We start from the raw sequence: 21,763 nt of genomic DNA, 5'->3' as shown, positions 1-21,763 counted from the left end.
GGCTTTAATTAAGATTTTCCTCAGGCTCTTGTGGCATAATTTTTCCCCTCCACATACCCCACACATTTAGAATAAGTATCGGCATATATGAATAGAAAATTAAATGGATAGAACATTATTTGAAATACTTAGCGAATAAGGTAGGAGGGGAAAGAAAGGCCTTATCCATCCAGCTTTCAAATGGAGATGAGTTTTCTAAGAGAACATCACAGAGCAGTCATGGCTGCTTGCTCTTTGCTCAGCCAGGTGAAAAGATGGTTTAATTATAAAACAAGTTGAGCCTTCAGCTCCATGACCAGCATAAGTGATTCCTTCCATTTTCTACTACAAGTTCATGCCCAGAATTTCTTTAAAACACACACACACACATATATAACATTAGAAATGGCAGCACAGGTGAAGATGTTGTTGCTGCTTCAGGAGGCAGAGAATGCACTATTGTTGTTGTTTAGTTGTTTAGTCGTGTCCGACTCTTCGTGACCCCATGGACCAGAGCACACCAGGCACTCCTGTCTTCCACTGCCTCCCACAGTTTGGTCAAACTCATGCTGGTAGCTTCAAGAACACTGTCCAACCATCTCATCCTCTGTCGTCCCCTTCTCCTGGTGCCCTCCATCTTTCCCAGCATCAGGGTCTTTTCCAGGGAGTCTTCTCTTCTCATGAGGTGACCCAAGTATTGGAGCCTCAGCTTCACAATCTGTCCACTAAGGTGGCTTCAAAGGAGGATTAGAGGGGTCAGCAAACTTTTTCAGCAGGGGGCCGGTCCACTGTCCCTCAAACCTTGTGGGGGGCTGGACTATATTTTGGAAAAAAAATTATGAACAAATTCCTATGCCCCACGAATAATCCAGAGATGCATTTAAAATAAAAGCAAACATTCTACTCATGTAAAGACACCAGGCAGGCCCTACAAATAACCCAGAGATGCATTTTAAATAAAAGAACGCATTCTACTCATGTAAAAACAAACTGATTCCTGAACCGTCCGTGGGCCGGATTTAGAAGGCGATTGGGCCAGATCCGGCCCCTGGACCTTGGTTTGCCTACGCATGATTAGACCAACTATTGGAGGAGAAGGCATGACCTACATAGATGCAGCCATTAATGCTCCTGAATACCAGTTGCTGACAACCACAGGAGGGGTTGAATGCTTGAATCCTTCTTGCGGGTTTCCCACAGGTATCTGGTTGGCCACCTTGAGGTACTGATGTCATTTGCTGCTGGTTGGGTGACCAGATGCAAAAGAGGACAGGGCTCCTGGATCTTTAATAGTTACATGGACGAGGGAATTCCAGGAAGTGTAGCTGGTATGACAAACAAACCTGCTGAAATTCTCCTCTGCACCACTCTTTAGGGATGCTTTTAATTTTTGATGTTTTGTCGTGTTTTTAATATTCTGTTGGGAGCTGCCCAGAGTGGCTGGGGAAACCCAACCAGATGGGCAGGGTAATAATAATAATAATATTAATAATAATAGCCAGACGGGTGGGGTATAAAGAAGAAGAAGGAGGAGGAGGAGGAAGAGGAGGAGGAGGAAGAGGAGGAGGAGGAGGAGGAGGAGGAGATGATGCTGGAGCTGTTTTTCACTCTGGCTAAATATCCCTTCATCTGGGCATATTTGGTTAACACTGCAAGTTTGTTGCATTTTGTATGTGATTTAAATTCCTGCATTTTTTAAAATTTTCTATATTGCTATATCTATATTTTATTTTATTTTAGTAAGCCCTGGGGGGACTTTTGGGATAGAAAGTGTAGAATACCAATTATGGCAAATAAATCAGTAATTAAATAGAAAGCATCTTGAAAAGCATAACTGAAATAGAAAAAACCCAAACCCAGTGTTTTTTTCAGGGGGTATTCAGGGGTACACAGTACCGGTACCTCTTTTTGTTGTTGTTGTTAGAAGAAGAAGAAGAAGAGTTTGAATTTGATATCCCGCTTTATCACTACCCGAAGGAGTCTCAAAGCGGCTAACATTCTCCTTTCTCTTCCTCCCCCACAACAAACACTCTGTGAGGTGAGTGGGGCTGAGAGACTTCAGAGAAGTGTGACTAGCCCAGGGTCACCCAGCAGCTGCATGTGGAGGAGCGGGGAAGCAAACCCGGTTCACCAGATTACGAGTCTACCGCTCTTAACCACTACACCACACTGGCTCTCAAAAAGTGTACCACTTACTGTAACAACTTCATAGTGAGTACCGGCACCAGTTTTTCTAGGAAAAAAGGCACTGGAAAAATACAATCCAGTGTCTTATACATCAGCAATGAAATTGCTCTTCACAGCCACACACTTTTTCTTTTCTGCTCACTCTATACTTTAAGCACCCTATCTTTTGAAGGGAACAGTTTAAGTGGCTCTAGCTGTCAGATCAAGCAACTCTGGGTCATCCAAGAGTAGAACTGCTTGCAAAGAAGAAGAAAAGAGACTGCACTAGTTTAATAGATCAGAGATAAAGCCCTAGAGCAAACTTCCATAGTAATTATATAAATCATTTCCACAACAGCATAATTGTGGGGGATCTTTGCCAGATATGCTTGTAGGGGCCGACTTTTCCACACCTTGCTCTTTTAGGCCTACAGCATGCTGCTATATAATTCAGGTTTTGTAACGCATCATACCTCCCAGTCTGAAATTTTGGATCAACATGGCAGGATTAAAATCAAGATTGAAAGTAACTTGGCAGCATCTCACTGATGCTTACAAGTTTTTCATATTTTGGTGCAGTTGTTTGAGAATCAACTTAGTTTAGGTTCTGGAGTCAGAGGTGGTCTAACACGGTCCATTTCAGTGTTACCTTCTAGGATTTTAAATTTACGGTGAATTATGTTTCTATTTATTAGAAATAGCATTAGGAAGAGGGCTAATGTTGCAACTGTTGATTGAGTTTGGAATCATTCTAGCAACTTGGAAGATTTCCAACTCCATGAATGCCACATGTTTTTTTTCAAAAATGATGGTTTTAGTAAGGAAGCAATCTGGATTCATACAAGGCATTGGGAGCCCTGCCATTAACCTTTAAGCTCAATGCAACAGTCTTCAACACTTGGAAGCAAAGCTCTTTTTCTAGAGCAGTCCAGATCCTCCATGCATCCAATGAAGGCCTACTCAGATCTCCAGCCGAATCAACATAAACTACTGAACCACAATGAGAGGATACATCTATCACTGATAGACCCAAACCGGGTTGATGAGATAACCAAAGTATGCCAAAGGAGGTTATTTGAATCACCTCTTCTTTGCATTGTAAATGTCCTGCATGCTTAAGCTCCAAGCTTCTGTATTCCATGGTTGATTGCTAGAGGTAGAGGTGCTCTGGTCTAAACCACTGAGCCTCTTTGGCTTGCTGAACAGAAGGTCGGCGGTTCAAATCCCCACAACGGGGTAAGCTCCCGTTGCTCGGTCCCATCTCCTGACAGCCTAGCAGTTCGAAAGCACACCAGTGCAAGTAGATAAATAGGTACCACTGCAGTGGGAAGGTAAATGGCGTTTCCATGTGCTCTGGTTTCCATCACGGTGTTCCGTTGTGCCAGGAGCGGTTTAGTCCTGCTGGCCACATGACCTGGAAAGCTGTCTGTGGGCAAACGCCGGCTCCCTGGGCCTGAAAGCGAGATGAGCGCCGCAACCCCATAGTCGCCTTTGACTGGACTATCCAGGGGTCCTATACTTTACCTTTACCTAGAGGCCCGCCCATGAGGGAAAATGGGGCACTGCCCCACCAATTCAACCCTGTTTTCAGACACTCCCCTCGTGCCTACCCTCTTTCTTTCTTCAACTCCAGGGCTGGCCCTGGGTCTCAGCTTCTTTCTCCTTAGTCTTGCGTTGTCTTTGTAGAACTCAACACAGAGGAGGATGGGGCGAAACTGGCCCTTAGATGGCTCTGCTTGTTAATGAATCTGCCCCATCTCTCCATAGGCCTCCCACTCTACCAGTTTCAGTGACCATTAGCCACCGCTGCAAAAATAGGAACACTTCTCTGTTTTACACAACAACCTGACATCCTTTTTTAATACAGTGGTACCTCAGGTTACATACGCTTCAGGTTACATACACTTCTGGTTACAGACTCTGCTAACCCAGAAATAGTGTTTCAGGTTAAGAACTTTGCTTCAAGATGAGAAGAGAAATTGTGCTCCAGGGGCACAGCAGCAGCAAGTGGTGCTTCAGGTTAAGAACAGTTTCAGGTTAAGTACGGACCTCCGGAATGAATTAAGTACTTAACCCGAGGTACCACTGTAATAATAATAATAATAATAATAATAATAATAAATTCATTGTGTTTCACTCTTCGTTCTCAGGCTGAGGCACATTTTCCCCTATTTGTTTTCCTCTGAGCAAACCAGCTGCCTCGTTTTTTCCTGGCTTGGATACAGACCTCGAGTTTATTAATATGGGAGAGAGTTCTGCTAGTTGACAATTTAAGATAAAGTAAATTGGAAGTGGCATCAAAGAGCATGTGGCTGTTAATGTGCGTCACCGAGGTACTTTTTTCTGACATCCCAAAAGGTCTTGCCTGTATGGCCGACACATGCAACCTTTACCAGTGACCCCGTGTTATTAAAGGCTAGGCACTCCCATTGATTTGTGAAAGTGACAGGTGCAGTGAGAAGCTGTAAATTAGCCAACTCTCTGTGGATTTTCAAGGATTCTTCCATTGCTCCGCCCACTAGGGATTTCTTCACATCTATTGGCCGAGCTGCTTGTGCAGAAGCACTTAAATGTTTATCTGGCATAAATCTGCTGTACTTCTGTGAATACAAATGGATATCCTCATTTTCTGCTGAAAAGCAGACTTTGAAAGTTGCCCCCACCCTCTCCCTCCATTTCATAGCTGCTCTGCTGAAGTTTAGCTAGGTCACACCAGGTTAAACCACAAATCCCCTTTCAAGCTGGAAACTCTGGGTTTTATTTAGAAGATTTTTTAATCTTGTGCATAGGGGAAATTTTTGTGCTAGGGAAGATTAAAGGTCTAAGTTTGTTGTCAATTGACACCCGCTTTCTGCATTACACACCTAGAGCAACGAAAGTTGCACAAGCTTTCATATATTCCTGGCATTGAAATCTAATACTGTAAATTTAACCCTAGACAAATCAAGGAGAAGTACAGCTTGGATTGTGTACCGTATTTTTCGCTCAATAGCACCTGACCATAACACGCACATACCGTATTTTTCGTCCCATAGGACGCTCCGTCCCATAGAACGCACCTACTTTTTTTGGGGGGGGGAAATAAAGGGGGGGAAAATCCTTTATTCCCCCCCCAAACCAGGTCGGGGAATAGTGGGATGGCGGCGCTGCGCCTCCCCGCTGTCCCCCGAGCTTGTGGGGCTGGCCGATGTCTGCCCGGCGCTAGGGGCGCTCTGCTTCAGGGCGCCCCGTCCGCTGGGCGGCAGGCTGCGGACACCAGCGCGAAGCACGGAGCGTCCTCTGGAGGGCGCCCCATGCTCCGCGCTGCAGGCTGCCACCCGCAAGCCTTGCGCGCCCGGGGGGAGTTCCCCCGGACGTGCAAGGCTTGCGGATAGCTTCCTGGAGCCTGGAGAGCGAGAGTGTCGATGCACACCAATGCCTCTCGCTCTCCAGGCTTCAGCGAAAGCCTGCATTCACCCCATAGGACGCACACACATTTCCCCTTCATTTTTGGAGGGGAAAAAGTGTGTCCTATAGGGCAAAAAATACGGTAGTTTTTAGGAGGAGGAAAACAAGGAAAAAAAATTCTAAATGAAACAGTGGATGTATCATTTTTGTGCTTCATGCTGTGGCCACAGACATGTGATTTAACGGTGAGTTTGGGGTAGCCCAATGCAAAAATCCTGAGAATCCATGTGGATCTGTGCTTTGTAACCACGTTTTTGCACCATTGTGGCCCCAGGCAACAGTGGATGCGTGATTTTTTTGGTGCAAGATGTAGCCATGGACATGTAATGTGATCTGATGGTGAATTTGGGGTGACCCAATGCAAACATCCTGAGGATCCATGTGGATCTGTGCTTTGTAACCACGTTTTAAGTGGGGAGGGAAGGAAAAACACAGAAGGGACAAAGAGCACGAGAGGGGTGTGGAGAGAAGCAGCTGGCTAACAATGCAGGAGAGGGGTTTAACGGGAGGGAGGAAAGGAAGGCAAAAGTTTTCCCCCACCCAAGCCAGCCCTCTCTCTCTTTCTCTCTCTCCCACCTGCATGTTTTCCGGCTGCCTGCGAGTCCCTATAATGCACGGAGCATGGAGAGGAGGAGGTGTGGCTGTCGGCTGCGCTCCTAGCCAATGGAGCCTGCCCGCAGTGTGGAAGGAATTAGAAGGAAGGACGCGATCCTTTCCTTTCCCCTCTGCTTGCCAGGAGGGCAAGGGATTTCCCTGCTCTTTGTTGCGTTTGAGCAACCAAAAACAGAAGAGGGTGGGCAGTAAGACCTTGAGGCAGAATGCAGGAAAGCAGCCGCTTCCTCTCTTTAGCCTTCCCTCCTCCGCGCAATCTGATTTTTGCCCCTGCACTCGGGCCAGTCGGCTCCAGGGACCACACATTCGCTCAATAACATGCACAGACATTTCCCCTTACTTTTTAGGAGAAAAAATGTGAGTGTTAACAGAGAGAAAAATACGGTATATTTCATTCTGCATGCAGTAACAGTTGCTGTTGTTGTAAATTGTTCATGGCTAATGCAGCAAGCATAAATTAATTTTGTTAAGTGTCCCTATTTTCCAGGGACAGTTCCAGATTTACAGAAGCCATCCTGGTTTTTGATTTCATCCTGGAATGTCCTGCTTTTCCTTAGGACACCCCTATTTTCATTGGGGAAAGGTTGGAGGGTATGGAATAGGAGAAATTAGAGAAATGTTGGGAGATTATGTGATAAGCTATTTGCACGTTGAGGTCCCCAAGACACCCCCAATAAATTCACACTTCACACAGAATTTTTTGTTTAAGGTTTTTGGCATACATATTTGGCCACAACTTTATTAAAATACAAAATGTGAGTGGTTGCTTAGGCATTGGTTGCAACTATCTGTCCCCGCCCAGGGACAGAACTGACATCTGCAAACCCAAAGTCAGTTTGGGAAAACATTTTTGGGGAGAGAATGAATCTGGCCCTTACCTCTCCCCAAATGCTCCCAGGGGCTCTTGCGTGGCCTTAGCCCCTTGACAGGGGTTTGGACAAGAGCATGGCGAGCCCCTGGATTCCTAAAAAGGAATTCCCTTGCAGCAGCAGCATTGGAGGGGCAGGCACAGCCAATCTATGTCCCTCCACCAACCAATTCATAAAACCGCAGCCTTACAAGTTGTGACAATTTGCTATGCAGTAGGCAAAAACCAAATGGCACCAGCCAACCAGCCAAATGGACAAAATTCCTACCAGGCCCCTGCCCCAAGAGCAGACGACCCCATGACAGGCATAGCAAGGTCAAACACAAAAGCCCTAAAATTAGGGAGGGTGGGCACTCAGCGAAAAGAGGAAGCACAGTGCTACACGCAGGGAATGTATAGCCTCTAAGCTGTCAATCAATAATTGGCAACATCAAAATCTCCCCAACAGCCAAAGGAGCCCAATCACAACTGTGGCCATCCAAACTAACACACCCAGCAACAAAGGGGTCTGTGTGTCTTGCAGAACCCAACCGCTACACGTGCTCTCCAGGCAGGAGAACATGCTTTGCAGCTGCATTTGCCCCTCCTATGTTTTTTTTAGCAACTGGCATTCATAAGCATGTCTGCTTCCAACTGCGGAAGCAGAACACAGCCATGATTATTCTAATCATCTTTTGAATGTTTTTAAATCCCTGTTTTTAACTCTTTTTATTGAGAATTTCAGTGTTCTGTGTTACACACACACACTATTACATTAGTATTTCTTTAAAAACAGAGCTGTTTAGTCTGTTGTGTTGCATTATATTATATTATATTATATTATATTATATTATATTATATTATATTATATTATATTATATAGTGGTACCTTGGTTTGCATACATTTTGGATTACAAACACGTCAAACCCGGAGGTGTGTGTCCCAGTTTGCAACTTTGTTTTGGATTACAACCCATTTTGGGGGGATCATGAACAATATTTTTTTTGCAGGCCCCATTGGCGAAAGCGCTCCTTGGGTTACAACCTGTTTTTGGTTTACAAACGGACTTCCAGAACGGATTGTGGTTGTAAACCAAGGTACCACTATACATTAAAAAACAGTGAAGCATTTGGCTAGAAGCATGGGGGGAAGGAATTCTATTGCCATGTATTATTTAAAGACAAATTGTTGCCTGGACCTAAAGTTCCATGACAAAATGTGAAGATTCAAAGGTCATGCCCCCATGAAATTCCTATTCTGTCTCCTTCTCCTAAATCACTTCCAGTTATGGTGTGTTGTGGCAAGTTCTCCCACATTTTAACGAGTGGAGGGAAGAAGGATTTCTCTCCTTTTTATTTGGGAGAATATATGAAGTAGACATTCAGCATCATACAGAAGGTGAAAAGCTACAAAGCCATTAATTCCCTATTTTCCCTTCCATTGTTTGCCTGACTTGCTATAGTTGTTTTCCTTCACTATTCAAGGCACTGAAAACATTGGGCAAGCTGTTTGCACTCCACATTGTGCGACTTTCGTCTACCACCCTCAAAGTTTCCACAAAGAGGTCACAATGCTGCCTTTTTTCAATTTAGCCTCCACAGAATATAACTTTCCACTTTCTTTCTTTAATTAACTTCTGTTTGATCCCCAAGACACCGGTTAAGTCTGCACACAATCCGTCTTAGTTGTTTTCAAAGACGCTAGAAAAGTCTCACTATTTTCAGTTCAACAAAGCTGGGTTTTGCTTTGCTATTTAACACTCATTAATGCTTATCACTTCTTCACTTTACTTAAATAAGCAGTTCAAGCATATTCGTGAGTTATGGGATTTCTTTATTTTATTTTTTGCTTGAGGGAAAGAAAACCAGCACAGAAATAAAAAGAAGTATTTCAAGGTACTAGAGCTCCATCATTAACAAATTCACACTGGAGTCCATAGCTAATCAGATATTCCAGTCTCTGATGAGTGCCTCAGATGATTCATATGTTTAATTTTGTTTTATATTTCACGAGCATTAAAATGAAGAATTGATTTAACCCCATTTTTATGCACTCGTTCCCAAGCCACTCAACTCTCTGGCACCCCACCCCTCACCCCCTTTTCAAACTCCAAAATTGACTGTTTCTATGGAAACAGGCGCAGATGTAACATCTGCAATTCACAAGAAAGAGAAAGAAGAGGAAAATGGATCAAAAAGTGTCACTTGCATTATGCAAAATTTCATAGCTCTCTGTATGAATTGCACGCTGTGATAAAGGACCTTTGTGAACACGAAAGTTAGAAAGGTCATTCTGGCATCAGAGAAAATACTCCTTAAGTTTATAAATGAGAACTCTTCAAAGCCTTGAGTGAAAAAAAGAAAGGTAATCTTTGATTTTTAACTCCTCTAAATCTATCAAGAAAAGTTATTTCCTTTTCTTTATTATATGTATGAGTCTGCCAGTTTCTTTAAAGACATTTACAGTGTTGCCTAAAAAAGAAATTTGATTTGTACTTTTCATAGTTGCTTACCAAAAGAAAGTGCACCCTAAACTCCTAGGAAGTCCTGCATCTTTGTTCCTTGTTTTTCAGCTCCTTAAAACAATTATCTGTATATGTGTGGTTGAGTTAAGGAGGGAGGAGGGAAAGTACGTGGATGCTGGCAGTGAGATAAGCATCTTGTAAGAGAGATACAGGCCCCATGTCAGAACCTCATCTGAGTTCCACTTTCCATGTAAAGTTCTCAGGTACAGGCACCATCTCATTCATTTGAGGTTCTACTGAGAAAGAAAGAAAGGAAAAAGAAAATTAGGAAAGATCTCTAACCTCCAGTGATATTAATACAGAAACCCATAGTTGTGCAAGGGCTTCATCTATACAGCTAGAACCACCCTTCCAGAAATAAGTGAACTAAAATGATAGGTCTTTTAAAATCCTTTACACAAGTAGAAGAATATACAGTGGAACCTCAGTTTTTTGAATGTAATCCGCTCCAGAAGACCGAAACATTCGAAAACCGAAGCTCAAAGGGTGGTTGGCAAAATCCATTGAAAAAATGGAGAAACGTGCCTTGGAAGCTGTTTGACTTCTGAGGCACATTTGAAAATGGAAGCAATTACTTCCAGGTTTTTGGTGTTCGGGTTCTGAATTGTTCATCCATGGAGACATTCAAGAACCGAGGTTCCACTGTAGTTACATGTCAACTCCTGAGGACTGCAAATAAAACATTTTAAGTATGTTTTAAGTGCAATATACAATGGAAACTAGATGGAAAATTCAATGTATTTTATAAAACACTTTTTAAAAAAAAGCATTTTCAGAACGGTTTTTATATGCATGTGGATTCCACCTCCCCACCCTGTCTAAGTAGTAGTAGATACAGTGAAGGCCAGCTGCCCAGGCTGCCCAGGATGCAAAAGGAATGGGTGATTTCCCATAGTTTTTATGTTATTCCATCTTCAGAGGCTGGAAAACACTCCATTTCAAGGCTGCCGTCCTTTAGCAGGAGCTTACAGAACCTCCAAGTGTCCCTATTTTCCAGGGACAGTCCTGAATTTACAGAAGCTGTCCCAGTTTCTGATTTGATCCGGGAATGTCTGCTGTTCTTAGGGCATCCCTATTTCCCTCAGAGAAATGTTGGAGGGTATGGAGTTATGTGACCCCCCCAAGCCAAAGAGATAAGTAACCATACAACCTTTTGAAGACATCTGAAGGTAGTCTGCTGTATAGGGAAATTTTAAAAAGTGTTTATTATACACACACACACACACACACACACACACACACACACACACAGTGGTACCTCGGGTTAAGTGCTTAATTTGTTCCGGAGGTCCGTTCTTAACCTGAAATTGTTCTTAACCTGAAGCACCACTTTAGCTAATGGGGCCTCCTGCTGCCGCCACGCCGTCAGAGCACAATTTCTGTTCTCGCCCTGAAGCAAAGTTCTTAACCCGAGGTAATATTTCTGGGTTAGCGGAGTCTGTAACCTGAAGCGTATGTAACCTGAAGCGTATGTAACCCGAGGTACCACTGTACCACCAGCCTAAAATACACACACACACACACAGTGGTACCTCGGGTTACAGATGCTTTGGGTTATGCGTTTTCAGGTTATGGGTGTACTGAAACCCGGAAGTACCAGAATGGGTTACTTCTGGGTTTTGGCGCTCGTGCATGCACAGAAGCGCTAATTCACGCTTTGTGCATGTCCAGAAGCTCCGAATCGCATCACACACGTACGCAGACGTGGCACTGCGAGTTGCGGGTGCTGTGGGTTGCGAACATGCCTCCTGCATGGATCACGTTCGCAATCCGAGGTTCCACTGTATATATATATATGTTGGAAGCTGCCCTGTTTTCATCAGAGAAATGTTGGATGGTATGAGCTTACTGCCTGCCCAGGCAAAGCAGAAATGTGAGTAAGCCTGGGCTTTAGATCTTGCTCTGATCATTTATTCAAAAGAATATTCAGGTAAGTTTTTTCTGGGTAGTTCTGGGTTTGAAGAAGAAGAAGAAGAGTTTGGATTTGATATCCCGCCTTTCACTCCCTTTAAGGAGTCTCAAAGCAGCTAACATTCTCCTTTCCCTTCCTCCCCCACAGCAAACACTCTGTGAGGTGAGTGGGGCTGAGAGACTTCAAGGAAGTGTGACTGGCCCAAGGTCACCCAGCAGCTGCATGTGGAGGAGTGGAGACTCGAACCCGGTTCTCCAGATTACGAGACTACCGCTCTTAATCACTACACCACACTGGCCTTGGCCCAAATATTCTTCATCCAAATGACGCTATAAAATATGTTTTTCTCTGCAACACTGATATCCCATGGCTCTCAATTAAAGGCTGCAATGAGGCAGGAGGTATAAACTGACTATCCTCACATGACTCATGCTCAGAGCTGGGCTGGCTTTAAATGTATTGCATAGTTTCTAATTTGGTTCCTAATGACTGTTTTTCCTGGACTAGCATGACTACCCTTTGTGAAAGCTATCAATAGCCTTGGCCCCTTCAGATAATTATTTTTAAAAAATTAAAAGGCAGTAGATAATAAAATCCAGAATGTCACTTCCTGGTTCACGTGGAGAAGAAGAAGAAGAGTTTGGATTTGATATCCCGCTTTATCACTACCCGAAGGAGTCTCAAAGCGGCTAACATTCTCCTTTCCCTCCCCCGCACAACAAACACTCTGTGAGGTGAGTGGGGCTGAGAGACTTCAAAGAAGTGTGACTAGCCCAGGGTCACCCAGCAGCTGTATGTGGAGGAGCGGGGAAGCGAACCCGCTTACCCAGATTATGAGTCTATCGCTCCTAACCACTACACCACACTGGCTCCGTTTTTCAGTGGAGCCCGCCAACAGAAGTGTGCAGCCGTATTGAGGCAGCACCAGGTGTTGGCATTTTGTGCCCAGAACAATTTTGTGCCCAGGGCAACTGCCCCTGTGGGCTCCCACCCATGCTATGCCATTACCTCATATTACTAGGTCCGTACAACTGATTAAGGCCATTTCTAAAGAGTGAGCTTTATGCACATGGAGTTGTAAGCACGTTATTTGAAGATGGTCCCATACTCAAGCCGTTGTTATAACTGGAACCAGTTTTGGCTTGTCATTGTAGTGGAACTCTGAAAGACACAGGAGTTCTGCCAGAGAAAAGTTGACAAGCATAGTTTGTTCTCGGGGGGAGGGGCTGTAGCTCATAAGGCACCAAGTTGTAGGAACAAGGGCCTCAGATTCACTCCATGGCATTTCTAGTTAAGACAGGGAATGAGGAATCCGTGACCCTCCATATGTTGATGGACCCCCAACTCCCATAATCCCACACTGTTATGGACCATGCTATCTGAGATTCATGGGAGTTGAAGTCTACCAATATCTTGAGAGGCATGAGATTGCCATCTCAGGCTATATAATGAGATTAAAAAGATGTTCAAGTTCCTGATTCCCAGTAAGTTTTTCTTTTAGGCATCCTAGATAGCAATGACCCAAAAGAGTTGGTTAACTTATTCATATATATATAGGCAGCAGCACAAATATTGTGTGCTGAAAGATGGAGAAAGGAGAGGTTCCAAGAAAGCAAGAACGACTTTTGAAAATGATGGAGTATGCGGAACTGGCAAGATTAACAGCAAAAACTAGAGACCAAAATGATGAAAAAACTCCTTGAGGATTGGAGACTTTTTATTGAATATTTGAAGAATTAATATTGCTGTTGTTGTTTAATCATTTATTCGTGTCCGACTCTTCGTGACCCCATGGACCAGAGCATGCCAAGCACTCCTGTCTTCCACTGCCTCCCGCAGCTTGGTCAAACTCATGTTTGTAGCTTCGAGAACACTGTCCAACCATCTCGTCCTCTGTCGTCCCCTTCTCCTTGTGCCCTCAATCTTTCCCAGCATCAGGGTCTTTTCCAGGGAGTCTTCTCTTCTCATGAGGTGGCCAAAGTATTGGAGCCTCAGCTTCAGGATCTGTCCTTCCAGTGAGCACTCAGGGCTGATTTCCTTCAGAATGGATAGGTTTGAACTTCTTGCAGTCCATGGGACTCTCAAGAGTCTCCTCCAGCACCATAATTCAAAAGCATCAATTCTTTGGCAATTCGCCTTCTTTATGGTCCAGCTCTCACTTCCATACATCGCTACTGGGAAAACCATAGCTTTAACTATACGGACCTTTGTTGGCAAGGTGATGCTTTTTAAGATGCTGTTTAGGTTTGTCATTGCTTTTCTCCCAAGAAACAGGCGTCTTTTAATTTCGTGAACTGCTGTCACCATCTGCAGTGATCATGGAACCCAAGAAAGTAGCGAGGTGAATATGCCAGCAGGACTTGAAATATGAGCAACAGCATGAATTATTAAGATAAATAGGTTAAAACAAGTGTGCTGAATTGTATATGTGAAGTATACAGCATTCAAGGGTAAATATGGAAGCCATGGAAAGGGAAGACAGAAGGCCAACAGGTAAAGTAATTTATGATCTATGTTAAAATTTGTAAATATGTGTCTGTGTGTGTGTGTGTGTGAGAGAGAGAGAGAGAGAGAAATCAATAATAAGATTTACTTTTATTTTTATTTTTTAAAAAGTGATTCCTATCTCATGCAACAGGTGATGTGAAATACTGTGGAAAGCCATTGTGCCAGTGAAAGGAGATGATATGGGACTGGTTAGGACAGTTAGTCTGTGTTGGTATGAGATAGCTTCCTGTGTTCCAATAACATCCGAAGGATTTTCTTTTTAACAAAGATATTTCTAAAAAAAACATGCCAGTGTGTGACATTTTCTCATTTGAGCATGAATCATCAGAACACTTTGAAGAATGCTCTTAAGATTTCCTTGTAGCTTTGCAATTTACTTTCATGTCTCTCAGTCTTGTTTGTTTTTTCGCCTCTCTAAGAATTGTGTCCCATGGTTCAACCGATTGGTTTTCCTTTCTATGTTTCTAGCTACATAGCAAGCTAGTCGAGTCAAGAGATTTGTCACTTTCTTTCTCTTGCCCTACCAGGACTTCCAAGTGACTGCTGAGAAACCAATTCTGACACTTTTCAGCCATGGATTTCTTGCTGTCCGCAATGAAGAAAGCTGGACTTTAGAACTACATTCCTTGCAAGTTCTTAAAAAGTAAGTTGAAACGAAACTTTAAGAAACCGTCTCTCCTGCTTGCAGAGAAATAACCAAACTGACTCTGCAGGACTTATAGTATAAATTCACAAATTTTCTATATTTTTCTCTTGGCAAATCCTTTTTACAGAACCAAGCCCTACTGAGGTCAGTGATGCTTCTTCCTAGCTATGGGACTGCAGGACTGCAGCCTTATTTTACCAGTTTTGTTTACAACCTGCCTGCCGCCCGCCCTGATATTGCTTAACCATAATATTGGCAAGCACATTTTACTCCTTTTTTCTTTCAAAGAATGCTGATTATTTGATAGGCTTTAATCAAGCTCTGGAAGAAATGGGGAAAGCAAGACACAGCCAGGGGCACAGCAAATGCCAGAACATTATAGAGCTTTTTTATTTTTCAAAAAATCCCCTTCTTTTAATCCAGGAATTATGCATGCTCCACATGTTCTTGGCACATTAGAAAAATGAGAGCTCAGATGCTCACGCGATTCAATGTGACAAAAAAGTCTACTGCTGTTAATTGTTGTGGGGAAAGAAACAGTGTCAAAGAATGGATGGCATCTCATTACATGGGCCCAATGTTTCCTCACTATCAAATTTTGCACATATACAATTTTGCACATATACAATTTTGTACAACTACAGTGATACCTCGGGTTAAGTACTTAATTCGTTCCAGAGGTCCGTTCTTAACCTGAAACTGTTCTTAACCGTTCTTAACCTTAAACTGTTCTTAACCTGAAGCACCACTTTAGCTAATGAGGCCTCCTGCTGCTGCCACATTGCCGGAGCACGATTTCTGTTCTCATCCTGAAGCAAAGTTCTTAACCAGAGGTACTATTTCTGGGTTAGTGGAGTTTGTAACCTGAAGCATATGTAACCTGAAGCGTATGTAACCTGGAATGTATGTAACCCGAGGTACCACTGTATCTGAATTTTAGAAGACATCTGAAGGCAGCCCTGTTTAGGGAAGTTTTTAATGTTTGATGTTCTACTGTGCTTTTAATTCTCTTGAGAGCCGCCCCGAGTGGCTGGGGAAACCCAGTCAGATGACGGGAAATAAATAAATAAATAAATAAATGTCTCTTGGTGCAGCTTCTCCTAACCAGCACGCATGGAGTTCAGATCCTCCCTTCTTCTTCTTCCCAAAAACCCTTGCTCAAAAACCTCCATTTAAAGGGACACCTTTTTTCCTCTGGTGACATCATGCCCCCGTAACCCTGGCAACCTCCCCCTCCCAGTCTTTACCAACACACAGCTGGGGGAGGAACTCCTGTCTGTGTCCTTTGATGGCACCTCTGCCAGTCCTTCTCCTGAACAGGAGAACTGACTCAGCCAGTTTTTTAAACACTGCCCCGGGCACCTTCCCTTAGTACTCCAAATATTAGCTAAATTCTACTATTTACTAAGTGAGGGATTTGGGGGGAGCCCCCACCCACCCACAGGTAATAAGTGCAAAATAACAGGTTTATTTTTCCACTAATTAGTTCCGCATTCCAGACACTCGATGGCCTGTTTGAAAGCCAACAAGGAATTAGCAGCCTTTGCTTGAAGTCCTAAAATATTCTCAAGTATTCCACCACAAGCAGACACACTTAAAGGTGCATATTCTGTGCACACATTAATGTCTGTCGTTCCTGTGCAGTAGGGAAAGGGTGTTCAGTAAGTTTACCTTCACCATATTCTCTCCAGCTGTTCTCCAGTATTCCACATGATGCAAAAGAAAACGCTGCAGTTTAAGGGCTCTGAAAATGATATCCCAAGGGATTTGCAGGTACAGCCTAGGACCCTCGTACCTATGGGACCACCTCTCCTGGTATGTCCCACGGAGTACCTTACGGTCTTCAAACAACAACATCTTGGAGGTCCCGGGCCACAGGGAGGTTAGGCTGGCCTCAACCAGAGCCAGGGCTTTTTCAGCTATGGCTCTGATCTGGTGGAACGCTCTGTCACAAGAGACTAGGGCCCTGTGGGACTTGACGTCTTTCCGCAGGGCCTGCAAGACAGAGCTGTTCCACCAGGCCTTTGGCCAAGGCACAGCCTGACGCCCTCCTTTGATAATTCTCACAGAACTCTAGCCCAATTAATTTGATTTGAACTGATTTTATAATGAATTGATTTTAGAATGTTGTATTATTTTTACTGTTGTGAGCCACTCTGAGCCCAGCTTTGGCTGGGGAAGGACGGGATATAAATAAATTATTATTATTATTATTATTATTATTATTATTATTATTATTATTATTATTATTATATTTCCCAAGACCTCCCTCAATAAATAAAGACACAATTGACACAGAATTTTGTTTAAGGTTATTGGCATAATTTTGGTCACAACTTTATTGATTACAGATCGTGAGTGGTTTGCTTAGGCATTGGTTCCTAACTAGCTGTACCTGACCTCAGCAGGGCAGCGTTACACCTGGACTCCGTCAGACGTCAGTAAGGGAGAACATCCTGGGGGAGCATTGGACCAGGTTCAGACTCAAGCTCACCCCAAATGCTCCCAGGGGCTCTGGCGTAGCCAAAACCCCTGGAAGGTGATCAGACAAAAGCAAGGCGAGCCCCTGGATTCCTTTAACGGAATACCCTATAGCGCATTGGGAGGGGCAGGTGACATCTTGACATCTGATGGGAGGGCATTCCACTGTAAGGGAACCACCAGAAGGCCCTCGGAGCTGGACCTTAAAGGGAAGTTTTCCTTCTGCACATATGTTTTCCCTCTGCACATAACTGTTGCATTATGGGGAAGCATTGCTTCTTTTCTCTTGCATTCTGGGAACTCTCGCTCATGATCTTTTCTCTGTTTCTGCACACACTGTACAAACCTGTTCCAAACACCAAGACATTCCCTCATCGCTCCGTTCACCTAAAGTTCATGGTGACTTGTACTCCATGCATAGCTGACCACATCTATAGAACTTGATTATTGTATTCTTTCATGTTATGATCAATCATTAGTAATTGTTTCATGCCATATTAATCTTTAGTTAGGAGGTTTCATGCTTGTCTAGTCCCAACCTCGTTTCCCAGCCTTTAATCTACCAGTGAGTAATGTTCACATGTAATTCCCACCCCTCACATGTAATTCCCGCCTTGCATTTGCATTAACCAATAGGCAATGAGTTTCTTTGTGTTTGTATCAACCAATCAGCCACAAGTACACCTGTGGCAATGTTTGTAATATTCAATAAAAGAGAGTTCCCGGGGCTTCCCTGGCAGACGCCTCTCACATGACACCTACTACGCGTCTCCCGTGATTTTCATTCCTACATCTGGTGACCCCCGACGTGCCAGATCCCTTACGCAGCCTAGCCCCTGTACTTCACTCGACTGGAAAAGTCTCAGCGCGCTTACTTCGTGAGTATGGGGGGCGATTTGACTCGAATGCAGAAAGAGCATGCCAGGGAACTTTTTTCTCTAGTTAGGCAGCGTGTTGTGGGTGTTAATGTTTCCTTAAAAGAAATTGAACAATTGCTTTGTGAGATTGCTTGCCAATGCCCCTCCTACCCTGAAAGTGGGTCCTTGGAGGTAGAGACTTGGCAAAAGATCGGAAAGACCCTCTTTGCAGAACCAAGGGCTCCGATTCATCGTCTGCTCACCTGGCAGAAATGTGCAGCTGCCGTTGCTAAATTAGGACCCCAGGCATCTCCTTCGGCCCCTGCCCTTCTGGCTGTAGCAGACAATCCCCCCCTCCTTATCCTAAGCTTTTGCCTCCATTGCAGCCTTGCCAACCCCTCCCTACACCTCAGCCCACAAACCCATCCACCCCTCCCCTTCCTCCTTTGCCTGCTTTGCCTGCCACAACCCCTGCGTGCTCTCCTACAGGAGCTGTGCGCACCTCACTTTCTCTGGCTAGGCAGAAAGGAATTCTGTCCTTAGAGGAGGAATCTGTGTGGGCTGGGGAATTGCCTTCTGCTTTCCCTATTAGCTCTTTTGTTAATATTAAACAACAACATTCAGAGCTCTACCATCAATTTATAGATAGATTGAAAGAAGCAGTCACCAGGCAGGTTGATAATACTACCGCCCAGAATGAACTGATGAAAAAATTGGCTTTTGAAAATGCAAACACCGACTGTAAGAAGGCTTTGCAGTCAATCATTAATCGTCCTAAATACGCTCTGGCACAGATGATTCAAGCCTGTGCAGACATTGGAAATCAGAGCCATGCCATGAGCTTGCTTGCCGGAGCCAATCCAAATTTGGCAGCCAACCAAAGTGAATTTAAGCATAGCGCAGTAGCCCTGTCCTGTTGGATGCCCTTACTGCGTTTACTAATGGAGCCCCCTCCAGGGGGGTCGTTGCATGGCAACAAAATGATAAATGGCACAGCCTCTACATTCTTCCACAGAAGTTTGCCCAGCATTCTGAGCTGAACGATGTCCGGGCTGAACGATGTCAGTGTCCAGGCTGAACGATGGAGGTGGAGACACTTCATCAGGTATACTGGACCAAGGGCATTTAGGTCCTCTCTCCTTCTTGCTCTGCAAAGCTGCAAAATCAATAAAAACGGTACAAATAGGACCCAAATTCTGCTTGTAGGCAGAATTCAGTGAAAACTTTCATCCCACTTAAAGAATCCTGGGAACTTTAGTTTATTAAGAATGCTGGGAATTGTAGTTCTGAGGGAGGTTAAGCTACAGTTCTGAGGCTTCTTTCGGGGGACCCATTAAATGTATCAGGCATGTCCAACTCCCAAGAGACTGTGATCTACTCCCACTATAAAAAAACAACAACTGACGGTGGTCTACCCATTGGATTGACCAAAGTTGTTGAGCTTTTTGGAGGGATGATAAATGATAGATGCTTTGCGGGGGGGGGCATCAATCAGGATCACACGATTGACCAGGATCGACCAGGGACGCCTGGCGATTGACCAGTAGATTGCAATTGACTGGTTGGACATGCCTGAAATGTGGGATGTGAGCAATGTATGATGCAAGCCAGCCACTTTTGTTGTTGTTGTTGTTTAGTTGTTTAGTCGTGTCCGACTCTTCATGATCCCATGGACCAGAGCACGCCAGGCACTCCTGTCTTCCACTGCCTCCCGCAGTTTGGTCAAACTCATGCTGGTAGCTTCGAGAACACTGTCCAACCATCTCGTCCTCTGTTGTCCCCTTCTCCTTGTGCCCCCCATCTTTCCCAGCATCAGGGTCTTTTCCAGGGAGTCTTCTCTTCTCATGAGGTGGCCAAAGTATTGTAGCCTCAGCTTCACGATCTGTCCTTCCAGTGAGCACTCAGGGCTGATTTCCTTAAGAATGGAGAGGTTTGATCTTCTTGCAGTCCATGGGACTCTCAAGAGTCTCTTCCAACACCATAATTCAAAAGCATCAATTCTTCAGCGATCAGCCTTCTTTATGGTCCAGCTATCACTGCCATACATCACTACTGGGAAAACCATAGCTTTAACTATATGGGCCTTTGTTGGCAAGGTGATGTCTCTGCTTTTTAAGATGCTGTCTCGGTTTGTCATTGCTTTTCTCCCAAGAAGCAGGCGAAGCCAGCCACTACAGCAGTCAATTTAAAAACTGTTTCCCATGGCAAACTTGGGGCCAGCAGGCAGTTTGCTTCCTATGTCTTGCACTTTTGCATCTTGCACAGCAACCTTTCATTAATGTGGATGGCTGAAGTGTTCGTATTGAATGTCATCAGAGGCCATCTGAATTAAGAGAGGTGTCTGTGGGTTTTCATACAGTACCTAAATTGGCCAGCTAGGCTTACAAGTGGCGTGCAAAAACTTCGCTCCAGCTGCAGGGTAGATGCATATTACAGGAGAATTTTCTATAAGTGGGAGCTAAGTTGCCAATGCAGAACTATTTCAAAGCAGACCGCACCTTAGCCTAGAGCACTCTATGCTGCCTCCCGTTAATTGATTGCTTTCAGAAGTTCAAAGCGAATGCCCAAAACCCAGACGTACAACAGATGGCTTCAGGGGGTTCCTTGCACTTTCATGCTGTAGCTGCTAACTGTTGCCAAAAGTGCTCATGTTGTTAATATCTGGATTTTATTTCAGACACGGTTTGGAGCCACTTTCCCCTTCTTTCGCTATCGTGAATCACCTGGTGTGGCAGTTGAAGCCAATCACTGTGAATTTTGGGAAAAACAATAGCATTGTTCTCATCAATGGGCTTGTTTCTCATCATCATTACCACCTCCTGCTGTGTATATTCTCTGTTTCTTGGAGGGGCAACAGTGATGCCCATCTATATGATTTGCCTGCTCAGTGTTTATTAGTGCTCAGAAAACTGACAAGGGGCAGGGGGAATAAAGTTAAACCATTTAAGGCATTTTGCCCATTTGTTCATGGTAACTGCCCTACCCCCCCCCCCCAAGCCTCAGAGCCACACCAGTGAGGAACAGGAAGAGGCTGGAGTTTCCCAGATTATGTCTGTGAAGTTACAAACCTCTTGTCCCTATAAGCAGTGCATGAAAATTAGAATCCCACACCTGTAATTAATTAAAATCAGACATAGGTGTTCTCCAGACCACCTATTTATTGAATATTCATCCTGATTTGCTTGCAGAAAGCTTATGGGGCATACAGATTATATCCAGCTTTTATTGAACATTCATTTTGATTTGTTGGCAGGGCAGTCATACAAAACTGAGCATTCATCCTGCATTCATTCTGATTTGCTTGTAGGGTGCTTATATTTCTTCTCATTAATCATTTGCTTGCCCCACGCTTTCCAACACGTTTTGTTGGCCCTCTTCTAAATGCAAAAGCTGCTTTTAAAGTGGATTTATCATGCTAAGGCCTTGGAGCACTGTGGTACCTTGGGTTAAGTACTTAATTCGTTCCGGAGGTCCGTACTTAACCTGAAACTGTTCTTAACCTGAAGCACCACTTTAGCTAATGGGGCCTCCTGCTGCTGCCGCACCGCCACCGGAGCACAATTTCTGTTCTCATCCTGAAGCAAAGTTCTTAACCTGAAGCACTATTTTTGGGTTAGCGGTGTCTGTAACCTGAAGCGTATGTAACCTGAGGTACCACTGTAATTGCGCAAACCTAAATTTACAGGATGCACTTGGAATTTCTCTCAAAAATTAGTGTCAGTCTGAAAGCACCCGTGTTAATGAGTCATTTTTTCACCCTTGCAAAACCAAAACACTGTGGAA

General features: G+C 44.1%; 1 protein-coding gene across 1 annotated transcript in view; it reads left to right on the top strand.

Moving 5' to 3' along the window:
* LOC310826960 (uncharacterized protein) overlaps nucleotides 1-21,763 on the top strand; it is a 430,074-nt gene that overhangs the window by 369,873 nt on the left and 38,438 nt on the right. The window contains exon 2 of the mRNA XM_083702449.1: nucleotides 14,524-14,639. Coding sequence (XP_083558575.1) covers nucleotides 14,524-14,639 — 116 coding nt within the window. The remainder of the gene's footprint in view (nucleotides 1-14,523; nucleotides 14,640-21,763) is intronic.

This window comes from Podarcis gaigeae, assembly GCF_964106915.1.
Source record: "Podarcis gaigeae genome assembly, chromosome: 11".
Classification (NCBI taxonomy): Eukaryota; Metazoa; Chordata; class Lepidosauria; order Squamata; family Lacertidae; genus Podarcis; species Podarcis gaigeae.
The sequence above is the reverse complement of the archived record's forward strand: the minus strand, read 5'-3'. Positions and strand labels throughout refer to the sequence as shown.